The following is a 12,331-nucleotide window of genomic DNA, read 5'->3' as shown; positions in this document are numbered from 1 at the left end:
TAACCTTTTCTGTTTTATTCTATATTATAAAACGGATAGTTCTGGTCCTAAAATCTGATCGGCTGATCGGCTGATCTGCGTCTGAAGCCGCTGTAAAATCCACAATATAAGATAAGATCATCCTTTATTAGTCCCACAATGGGAAATTCTCAGTGTTACAGCAGGAAAGGGAGAACAAGGCCCTCAAGAAAAAGAAAAGAAGTAACAAGAAGAGAATCAACAAGCAAATAATTAACTTTGTTAAGTACTTAACAAGGTTTTTACAGTTTGTTATTTACACATCTATGACGCCTCACAACAGCTGAACTCTGTATCACAGCGCCACGACACAAAAAACCTTGCTATTAATAAAATCATCTTTGACTCTAATGCTGCTCATATGGACCACCGAGTGTACTGATGAAGTGAGAACCTGTTTTCTGTTTAAACTGAGGGGCTGGTAACCTATATTTTTAACTAGAACTGGGCTGGTCAGCCAGCTAACAGGCTAAAAGAGCCAACAGCCTAGACTACTCCATCATTAATATCACAGGCTTGAATTAAAGTAGTTACAGTATGATTAACTGTATAACGGCAGTATGAAAGTCTAAAAAATTTCACTTGATCGTCTTATACGCATCAAATGTTCATGTTTCAGTCAGAAGTCGCGTCAAACCCAGGCTGAATCCCAAACACACTAAATAGTGTGCTGGCTATGAAAGCCTAGTAATTCCAGCCTCTACAGCCAAACAGTGCATCATGTATTGAGTGTGGATGTGTCTGAATCCCAAATGACTGTTTCTTAGCTGTATTTTGCTCTGTTGGGCTGCAGGATCCAGTATTTAAACTCTTACCTAGTGCACTATGTAGGGAGCAGGGAGCCATTTGAGATTCAGCCCCAGTGTGAGAAGATGGCGCCGCTGTATGGCGCTAAATAAGACTCATGGTGGTAATTTGGTGACTAAAAAGTACTTATAAAGTGAAAATGTTTGCATTAAACAGTTCTGTGATATCATATGTTCATTGTTGTACGACAAAAAGTTAAAAAAGTTCATGAAATGACTGTAATATACAGCGATGGGCGACCAAACGTTCTTCTCCTCAAGTGGCTCATTGCTTTAATAACTTCTGCAGTGTAAACTGAAATGCTGTAAAAACACAAAAAGCTTCATCATTTCCCATTTTTGGGAATAGAAAGATGTTAGTAATTTATCAGAAACTTCTACAGTTATGTTCATCAATCTGAACACATCTAACGTTCCTTCATTTTTATTTTTTACAGTGCCCTACTAATTATATCAAATGTGTCTACAGAAAAGATGGTTCTTCAAGGGTTCTTTAGTAGAGAAAATGGTTCTATATAGAACTATGAACACTCAAAGAACCCTTCACATGATTAAAGGGTTCTTTGCATCGTGAAAGGGTTCTTCAGAATGTGGAGTAGATGATTCTATATACAACCTTTTTGAAAAGGGTTCTATATAGCACCAAACATGGTTCTTCTGTTGTTACAAGCTGGACAACAGAACAATAGAAGAGCCATGTTGGTGCTAAATAGAACCCTTTTTAAAAAGATTCGATATAGAACCATCTACTGCACATGGTTCTTCAAGTGTTCATAGTTCTATATAGAACCATTTTCTCTACTAAAGAACCCTTGAAGAACCATCTTTTTTAAGAGTGCAGCTTTTAGAGTACTAGAGACAGATTAGCAGTGGAGAAGCATAACTATATGAGGTAAGTCTTCGGTTTGGGCCATGAATGTCAAAAACGAGGAAAAAACACCTCTACGATGATGCTAACCTCTGCTAGCACCCCTATGAAGTTCTATTTGTGTGTTAGCGCTAAGCTAACAGAGATTCTCATTAACATTTTTTGTCTGTTCTAGCTTAAACACAGACGTTAGAAACTTGTAAAAGAACGGCATTTGTTTATTTATTATATAGAGTTCTGACACAGAGCTGCCGCCGCTGTGTTCCATTCCTAACAACCAACCGAAGCCTGGTTATACTTCAGCTCGTATTCACAGACAGTGACATATCTAGAACTTCTAGAAGGCCTAGAGCAGAGATCTTCAAATCTGGACCTTGAATCCTGTTTCCAGACCTGGGTTTTGTAATCACTGGTAGGAACGACACCAGTTCTGCATACGTTTATACTTAAGTTTGGGCATAAAGTCTTTACTGAGTCCTTAGTTACACTAGTTAGTCTCAAACTATCCTTTTACTAAATTTGGTCGCACCACAAATCCGTAAGTTGTGTCTTAATTAAGCAACAGAACACGAGAGGGAGTGTGTTATTGTGATATCGAATAATATCACAGCTGTGATTTGGTCACCATAGATCATCACAGCCGTGATGTTATTGGTGATAACACACTCCTTGAGTGTTCTGTTGCTTTTATACAACAGTTAAATAAATAAAGTGATATATTAATAAACTGATTTAATTAATAAACTAATTTAATATGTTTTAATGTTTGCAGTTCCTTCCGCCAAATTATAGTTCCTTAACGAGCAGCTTGTTGCTACATCAGAGTAACGAGCTCCGCCCACTCGCTGCACAGTCTGCTGTAAGCCTCACCTTTTGAAGTACAGACTGAGCCATAAAACTGCCGCAATATCAAGTTCAGCTCAGTTTTGTCAGTTTTTGCCAGATCAGTATTAATGTTGTTTTGCTCCAGTCAGTCTGTAAAGCATCTTACAGCCCATTTAGTTTGGCGAATGGTGTTCGGTTCATTTCTGGCTGATTCCAGGTTGTTTAGCTGTTCTTCTGTCTCAGCTGCCGACTGAAAAGCTGCTCAGTGGTGATGACAGTTTGGGAATTTAGTGTCGTCTCATCTTCAGAGTCTGACCAAATCGGCTGTCGGTCAGATGTGATCTTAAAAGTGTCCATTTTCTGTTTGTGGCAAAGTAAGAAGTAAAAACGTTCAAATGTCCTGAGCGTCTCCTACAGCTGTCAAAGTTGTTGCTTAGCAACGGCGTCTCAGCGGAGTGATACAGCGTTTGTGAAAAACCTGTGATGTTATGGTGAAATAACAGCACAGTTAGAACACCTCTCAACCAATCAGCTTGCGTGGCCGAAACTAACTGTTGTATAACTAGTAACAACTAACTAATGAACATGTCACTTTAACATGATGATAACATTCAGAATCAGTAAACCCGCTGCCATGGAAACACAGCAGCCTCCTTTGACTTTTTCAATAGAAAAAAATATCCAGCATAAAAGAGAGTGATGTGTAAAAGTTACACTGAATAAAATCAATTATCTACAGCCGCTGTCTGTTTATTCTTTAATATTTCCCTGACAAACCAAACATGCTGCTTTTTAGATGACGGTTTCTGGCTGACCGACTTAATAGCAGCCTCAGTTTATCCGTTTGTGCAGCTGCTGAGTCTCACTGAGCTGGAGCTGTGGGTGTTTAGTGATGGTTAGAGCTGTAAGTAAAATCACAGCATATAGTGTTTAGAGCTTTTAGCTTAATTACCAAAGTCATGCTTTTGGTCTTTTTGTGCTCTCTATTTGGTTTCTACTTGTTTTCCCAGCACTTTCACCCACTAAATATTTAGGCCCAATCCCATTTCTTACTTTTACCCCTACCCCATGTTTTTGGAGTGTCACTTTGCCCCTTGGAACTGAGTTACAAGGGGTGGTGTCTGAAATCTTCCCTCTGAAATGAGACCCTCAAATTAAAAGAGCATCACTTCATTAACAGCTACCAGCGCTGCTCTGCAGGCGACACTGCCAGTCTGCAGTGACAGCAGAGGAGGGTAAAGTTCAGCTCCTCACTGCTGGGCTTCAAAGAGGGGGGCAATTATTTATTATCACCCACCCATAATTCTTCAGTGATATGAAGCTGAAGTCAGATATTCTCCAGCTTCTATTTAGAATTTCCTGTTTCACCTTAACTGGTGCAGCAGTTACATTCTAGCACATTAGACATCAGTACTGCTGGACTATTTAAGGTGGAACGGGAAATTTAGCTAGCTACCGACACATTAGCACACAATTAGCAATTTTCTATGCTTGTTATGAAGAAAAGGATCAGAATACATTGAAATGACATTAAACATGAAAATACAATTGCTTTTCGTAATTTTTTGAATGAGAAAACTCTCACATTTGTGGGCTTCTTTGGTTTCTTGCCAGTTTTTCTTTTTTTCTCATAGCACTGTTTGGAGTCTCTTAAAATCCTCTGTTTGGAGGGTCATGTAGCCCTGACACTTCACCCTACCCCTCTATCTCAACAAAAATCAGCTAAGTGGTAGGGGCGAGGGGTGAAATGGGATTGGGCCTTAGTAACTACTTACCTCACCATTAAAACTAGCTTACTGCAACACAATCTGATTTAGTAATGCATAAACCTGAACTTAGTAAACACTTACGTTACACCTAATCTATGTTTGAACCTACGCACAGCTGGCGCAACCGGCCACAGGTGGCCAATCAGTTATATCAACAGCTCAATAAAGTACCAGTGATTACAAACTGGATTCAAAGTCTGGATTTGAAGACCTCTGGTCTAGAATGATGTTTCTTCTCACTAAGTTGGTCTCACTGTAAATCAAAACGTGATTGGTTGATTCCTCTGTCAGTTCATAATGATGTTGGTAATTAATAAGAGTAGATAAATATCCTGATTACTGAGATACCTGCAGAGTCTGAATACAACAGGCATGGAAATTATTTTAAATCTATTCGTAGTTCCACAGAAATCATAGTTCCCAGGTGTCTCCTCTACATAGTTTATACATTTATCTGTGCCCACATTGGTGCTGTGTTATTGAAAACAGCGATACTGATATTTTGAGCAGTAGCGTCTGAGCAGAAGTATTTGTACTCTTACGACTGGTCGTAGATGGGGTTGAGGGTTTTCCTCATGGTGCTGGTTTTCCTGCGTCCGCTCCGGCTCTTGTCTGGTAGCAGGTAGAGGCGGATGTAGGGGTCCGAGCTGTCCTTCCCCAGAGCTATGAGGTTGCTGCAGAAAGACGCGTATAAACACCTATAATGGAGCTCCATCACATCGTAGCTGAGAGTATTTGCGCTATATTTATGACCCCAGATGTAGATTTACGATATATTTATGCCCTGATAGTGAGTGTTTGTTCTGACCGGCAGGCGTGGACCACCACGATGAGTTTGTTCCGGTGAGAGCTGTGTCTGATGGTCAGCTGCACTTCACCCGAGAGGATACTGCGCAGAAGCTGAACCACTGAGAGAGAGAGAGAGAGAGAGAGCGAGAGAGAGAGTCATCAACAGGACAGAGTACACCTGACGGCTTGGTCTTGGGGCCGCAGTATACTTGACTTTATCTATGCGTACCAGGGATGTTAATATCTCGGCGATAAACCATTGATCGACAAATACATAACTGCTCAACCAGCGCGTTAAAAGTTAATTTATTTTCCAATAAGCAATTAATATTTGAATAGGTGGGTTTTTCATTCAATCTTTTTTTAACTGTACGCATGATGACCCAAGAAGGCACCAGCGTGGCCTCCCTCGAATGCACTCCAGGCCTTGCTCATAATGGGAAGCCACACGGCAACTGAGCCATGAGAGAGAAAAAGAGGGTGCATTTGCGCTGGTCTCTGACTTTTTTGCCACCTAAAGGTCCTGGCAGTCAGAGGCCCCTGACAGTTAGAAGTGCCCTGAGGTCCCTGACAATCAGAAACCCCCTGAGGTCCCTGAAAGTCAGAGGTCCCTGAGGTTTCTACAAGTCAGACAACCCCTGAGACTCCTGGCAGTCAGAGGCCCCCTAAAGGACCTGGCAGTGAGAGGACCCCTGAGACTCTGGCAGTCAAAGGAGCCATTAGAGGTCCCTGAGGCCCCTGCCCCTCTGGCCTGATCAGTAATCCCATCATCGCCTCAGAGGTGGTTGGTTTAGCGTAGTGTGTAACACCTCTGCCTTCTACGCTAGACTGGGGTTCAATCCCTTCCTGGTTAGGCACGCTACACTATACCACTAAGAGTCCTTGGGCAAGACTCCTAACACTGCCTTCACCTGCCTGTGTAAAATGATCAAATTGTAAGTCGCTCTGGATAAGAGTGTCTGCCAAATGCTGTACAGGTAAATGTAAATGCAGCTGCTTCTGGCTGGACATTTTCCAGTGGTAACGACAGCAGTGACACCGACACTGACGTGTGTAACTGTACTCACTTCTGCAGCTGCGTGAGTCTGTTCTGCAGCTCCAGCGTTGCTGAGGGTAGAGATGTGTCTGAGGCCAGGCTGTGCATGGAGTCTCTGTGGTTCTGCTGCTGTCTCGTCAGGCAGCTCAGACCCGAACTGGAGGTGCTGCGACCGGCCTGGGCCAGGCGCACCGGAGACCCCTCTGAGCCCCTCTGCCCCTGGGGGGCGCCGAGGGGTGCAGCTGGGGAAGGGGTGCCGGAGGCTGAGGGAGGTGTATGTGTGCGTGTTTGTACAGAGTGTGAGCGAGTGGTGGTTGTGGAGGCGGAGTTTGCTGTGCTGGATTGAGGCGGGGCGGTCGCACTGGAGACGCACTGGCTGGCGCGTCGGATTTGGACCGCAGAGGGCCGGCCGGAGGCGGTCTCCTTTTCAAGGCAAAGAATCTGTGAATGCATACATATACAGACACACACAAACAGGATCCTTAACCCTTTGGAGTTGCAGTTACTGCCAGCAACAGCTTTTATATTAATTATACAGTGCTGTGAAAAACTACACCGTTCATTAATTACGTTTTAGTGAAAAGAGCCGTTAACATCTTGTATAATCTGGAATTTATACATCAATATTCTACCCCCTGTGTACCCTGCATCATTTATCCACCTCAAACTCACAAAGTGCATATATGGAAGTGTGTACAACTGTACATATTATAGCTGTTATTTCATAACTTACATTACTGGACAAAAACTGTACATTGGAATGGTGCAATACTGGTGTATCCTAATGTTAATACTGTGTATATGCATTGTGTATATATGTACTAATGTATTACTAATATATATTTTCAGTTTTCACATCATTTGAAAATACCTGTGGTCCTTTACATTGTCTATAAATTTGATGATGAATGGACCAAAAAAAATGGCCTAAAATTACTTGGAAAAACATCTGGATCCATTGACTTACATTAAAAGTAAAATAGGTTTTTTCCTTCTCCTGTAAAGTAAGTTACCATTTTGGAGATTTGTTCCAACAGTAGTGATTATATATATATATATATATATATATAATCTATACATAAAATATACATATATATACACATATATATATATATATATATACATATATGGCTTTTTTTTGTATATTTAAGTACTACAAGGGGGCTAAGATTTTCTCTCACCTTCACACCTGTATAAATGTGATGTGACAATAAACGTGATTTGATTTGATTCCTAATTGAAGTACAAGTCATTAATTTTTCAGGTGATATTTTTGAGGAGGACATTAGATGTAAGTTATTCCTCTTGCATAACGAAGGAGAAAGGAAAGAAGTCAAAGGAAAATAAGTGAAAAAACAGGAAAAATTTCAAAAGTTCAAAAATTGATTAAAAAAGAAAATGGGACTCCTAACAACCACCTGCAAGACCTGGTAGACACTAAAACTGCCCCTCACTGAGAAAAGGAGACGGACACATCAGATAAAGAAGCTGAACAATGGACTGACCACCCCAGAGTCCAGACTCAACACCACTGAATGTGTTTAGGATTACTAAACCAACTTCTGAGACTGAACTTTGGAGGCATGTCTGCAGATTTACTTCAGAAACTGAAAGTGAGTCTCCTGAAAAGAATGGAAGCTGTAATAAAGGTAAAGAGTGGAGAAACTCAGTATTTTGTGGTTTTGTGTAATTTTCTATCAGATCTATTTCTGCTGTTTATTCCTGGTGCTGAAAAAGTGAATAACTGTTGAAGAGCTGACTGTTTTGACAGGAAATTAAATAAATGAACGGTGGTGTTTGGTCTTTCAACACTGCATACTGTACATATTCTATATGTATTATATATAACATTATCATATTAAATTATGTATCTAACCCTGAGTGCCAGCTTCAGTTTGAGGCTGCTGCTGGGGCCGGAGTTGCAGAGGGGAAACTGCTGAGTCAGAGTCATTTCCTCGTCCGCTAGGAGACCTGCCAGCGGCACTCGCACGCTACCCAGCATGCACTTGTGTTTATCATCCCTCACCTGAAACAATTACAATAGCCGATCGTTAATTGCTGTGAAAGCAAATTCAACTTCAAGTGCAGAGATACAGTTAAAAACACAATTTTCTCACTGAGAATCTTATTTGAGATAAAACATTTATTTCCACCTGTTTTTAGCCGTGATCAAACTAGCCATTGCTGTAGACGGCTAAACTGCTGTAGCTGAATGGTGGAGCTAAACTGCTGTAGCTGAATGGTGGGGCTAAACTGCTGTAGCTGAATGGTGGAGCTAAACTGCTGTAGACTGAATGGTGGAGCGAAACTGCTGTAGCTGAATGGTGGGGCTAAACTGCTGTAGCTGAATGGTGGAGCTAAACTGCTGTAGACTGAATGGTGGAGCGAAACTGCTGTAGACTGAATGGTGGAGCTAAACTGCTGTAGCTGAATGGGTGGGGCTAAACTGCTGTAGACTGAATGGTGGGGCTAAACTGCTGTAGACTGAATGGGTGGAGCTAAACTGCTGTAGACTGAATGGTGGGGCTAAACTGCTGTAGCTGAATGGGAGGGGCTAAACTGCTGTAGCTGAATGGTGGAGCTAAACTGCTGTAGACTGAATGGTGGAGCTAAACTGCTGTAGCTGAATGGTGGAGCTAAACTGCTGTAGCTGAATGGTGGAGCTAAACTGCTGTAGCTGAATGGTGGAGCTAAACTGCTGTAGACTGAATGGTGGAGCTAAACTGCTGTAGCTGAATGGTGGGGCTAAACTGCTGTAGACTGAATGGTGGAGCTAAACTGCTGTATGTGCTAAATTGCTGAGTGACTAGTGACATCACAAAAAGATGAACTCAAAACAGGCTGTATTTGCAGGTCAGTTTCCATGTATGGACCGTATGGATTGGGGAGTGAATGGTGTGTTTATGTGTGTAATACTGTACCTCCACCTGCAGTTCCTGAGTGCGGGGGTTATGAACCAGGAATGAAAACGCTTCCTCCCACAGCGGCTCACACGTCTTATACCGCACCTGAAAGCACGGCAACACCAATTACAGCACAACCGAGGAAAGAACAGTGTGGTTAATAGAAAATCACCGAGAGTAAAGCTTAAATTCACCTCCATCATTTTTCAGCAAACTTTAGTGCTCAATTTTTATTTCTTTGCTGATTTTAACATATTTGAAAAAATAAATGTGCCATAAGCCACATTTGATGTTTTTTTCAATATAAATTCAGCAGATAAACTGTAAGTGTGTATTAAAAAGTGCAGAAGTGTGTTCTCTGTAGAGGATGTGTTCACTTATTTACACTAAGAAAAAAAAAACAAGACCAAGGGCGCCCAAACTTTTACATATAACTGTACCTTGAGCTTTCAATGATCGAACACTTGTTGCCAACAAACAATGTATATTACATTTACATTATTTGGTAGATGGTAGTGTTAGGAGTCTTGCCCAAGGACTCTTATTGGTATAGTGTAGGGTGCTCACCCAGGTGGGGAATGAACCCCAGTCTACAGCATAGAAGGCAGAGGTGTTACCCACTAGAGGTGTTACACTATACCAACCACCGCTATATATAGCTTTTGTTTGTATCTGAAAAATATGGATGATGAAATGAAGACAAACATGCAATTAAAGCTGCACTATGTAAAATTTGTTCATTACTGAGTTAGGAGAATAAAAACAGGCTAAAACATGGTGAGTGTGCGCTGCTGCGAGTCGCCCTGTAAAGCCTGAAATAATCATTTAGAAGTCAGAGGGAGTTTTTCACACCACTTTGCACATCTTTAGTACTAATTTTAGCACACAGTCTCAAAAAGAAGATCCGTTTCGATGTTTAGGTCTCAAATGATCTCAGAATCAACATCATACTGATGAAGATGTGATGACAATAGTAGATAATTCACTCACATCCTCAGAGACGCTCCTTCACCAAGTTTAGACTGAGTTCTCTTTGAATTCTCTTTCAGTCGTCAGATTTATCTGCTCAGGGAAGGAGGCCGGATCACAACTCACGCTACAAAATGTTCTTCTATGCGCTACGTGCAATTACACATTTTCACCAGAGAGGTCTCCAAATCCCCAGATCTTACATAGTGCAGCTTTAGTGTGTAAAAGATGCCGATGGGTACTGTTCGTTCAGCGTCAGGTCGATTTTCACAAATGAAGTAAGTAAGTTAGTGGGGGGTAGACAAAGAGGCAGATCGTTTACTCACCTTGCTCTCGTAGGTCTTCTGTCCCACCGTTAACTGAACGTATGGACTCGGATCACTGTTCACTTTCCTCCCAGACTGCAAAACAACACATCTACGATTTCATCCACTGAAACACCAGCTGTTAACATTACTTTTAACCCATTCATATTCAACAACTACACTTAGAGGGATGCCACAGAACTTATTCTGATTGGTCTAAAGTGATGATCTTTGGTATGAACACCTAACAGAATCCACTTCATCGTGTTCAAAGAAAACAAGTATCTCCATTTTCCTTCATTTTCAGTTTTCTACATAAACACAGCAGCTTCCGTTTACATTGTGTGATGAATGGACTATGGAATAAAATCTCTGTACATTAACTTACATTAAAAGTTTTTGCCTTCCATGGTAAACATACTTTTTTGGAGATACTTGTTTTTTTTAGACAGCAACAGTACGTTTGTAATTAAGCATCATAGTTTTATTCACAAATTTGGATTTTGTCATTGTTTTGCTACAAACAAATTGACTTGTGACTAAAAATATTTGAAAAATTAAGTCTTAATTATTAATACAGAGATAATCACATCTTCATAAATTCTTTCCAGTTGATATGTACAGTCGTTTGCAAAAGTGTGGGCGCCCCTAATCAAATGTACATGCTTTGTTGATTTTCTAAGTGTAAATAAGTCAACATAACCTCTGCGGAGAACAATCACTGTTAATTGGCTGAATTAAAAAAAAACAACATAAAATATGCCCTGTGCAAAAGTTAAGGCACACATTTTTTATTTTATTTATTTTTTTATTTTTTTATTTTTACCCGATTTTCTCCCCAATTTAGTCGTCTCCAATTCCACCCGCTAGTTTAAGGCACACATTTAATACACAGTGTATTAAAATGTACAGCAGTGAGTTCTCTGTAAAATATGTATAACTTATTTTTACTTAGAACCTCAACAAGACATGTAAATTTACCAGGGATGCCCAAACTTTTGCATGTAATACTGTACATACTAATATAAACAGAACATTATAAGGTTTCACAGGCACGGTTGAACACACAATCCCAAACCTTCACGTTCACACAAACACACAGGCGCAGCTCAGTGACACTGAGCAGGCAGGTCTGGTCATGTTAGTGAGTCGTGCTGAATGTTAATGAGGAATCCATTTCCCAAAGCGCTGCTGTTTTATGATCATATTCACTGCCATGCATAATGCTCAAAGAAGAACAGTAACGTTCGAGTTTTCTTCTGGTGAACTCCTCTCACGAGGGTCTAAACTGCTGCTGGCAGACGAACAGATTCCAATTAGCAGTAAGAATCAAATCTATTTTCTAACGTATTACACTGAAATAGAGCTGCAGATGGACGAAGGAGACGGACAGATGGTAAAAACACTTTCTGTGAACGTGTATGTGGGTGGATGGGTGACGCATGCCGAGCTAATGAGCGGTGACAAAAATTAGGGCCCGTCCGATAAATCATTTGGCCGATTAAATCGATAAAATCAGCTAACATCAGAGGAACCGTCCGGCGAAAAACCAAATGCACACAACTTTTCACTTGGCCCAAACGTCCTCGATCAGCCAAAACATGTTTGGAGTCCAAATTAAGCTGTATTAGTTCTTAACTGGAGCAGTGAAGCTAACATTGCTAACACTTGAACTCAATAGTCACCCAAACAGTCGTTTCTGTCAAAATACATCACCAAAACTTCTATCAACCTGCTTCATTAAGGTTGTGGTAAGGTGGTATTGAGTGGTATGACTCAGGCCCGATTCCATTTCACCCCTCGCCCCGACCACTTAGCCCTACCCCTCCGTTTTGTGCGTTCACGTCTAGGGGTAGGGTGTCCCGATTCTTGCTGAGATAGAGGGGGAGGGTGAAGCGTTAGGGCTACATGACCCTCCAAACGGAGGTTTTTCAGACTCCAAACAGAGAGTTATGAGAAAACAAGAAAAAAAAACAGCCAGATGGCTGAACAAGAGACCAAAGAAACACACAAGTGAGAGAATTTTCTCCGTTAGAAATTATG

At 41.1% G+C, this 12,331-nt stretch overlaps 1 protein-coding gene across 1 annotated transcript in view; it reads right to left on the bottom strand.

Moving 5' to 3' along the window:
* The window catches only part of esyt2b (extended synaptotagmin-like protein 2b), a 76,701-nt gene that overhangs the window by 3,777 nt on the left and 60,593 nt on the right, over positions 1–12,331 (bottom strand). Inside the window, 7 exon segments of the mRNA XM_036596814.1 lie at positions 4,829–4,960; positions 5,095–5,165; positions 5,167–5,194; positions 6,143–6,552; positions 7,988–8,137; positions 9,033–9,119; positions 10,310–10,384. Coding sequence (XP_036452707.1) covers positions 4,829–4,960; positions 5,095–5,165; positions 5,167–5,194; positions 6,143–6,552; positions 7,988–8,137; positions 9,033–9,119; positions 10,310–10,384 — 953 coding nt within the window.

The sequence above is a fragment of the Colossoma macropomum genome, unplaced genomic scaffold (assembly GCF_904425465.1).
Source record: "Colossoma macropomum unplaced genomic scaffold, Colossoma_macropomum, whole genome shotgun sequence".
Classification (NCBI taxonomy): domain Eukaryota; kingdom Metazoa; phylum Chordata; class Actinopteri; order Characiformes; family Serrasalmidae; genus Colossoma; species Colossoma macropomum.
This window is presented reverse-complemented; position numbering and strand designations above follow the sequence as displayed.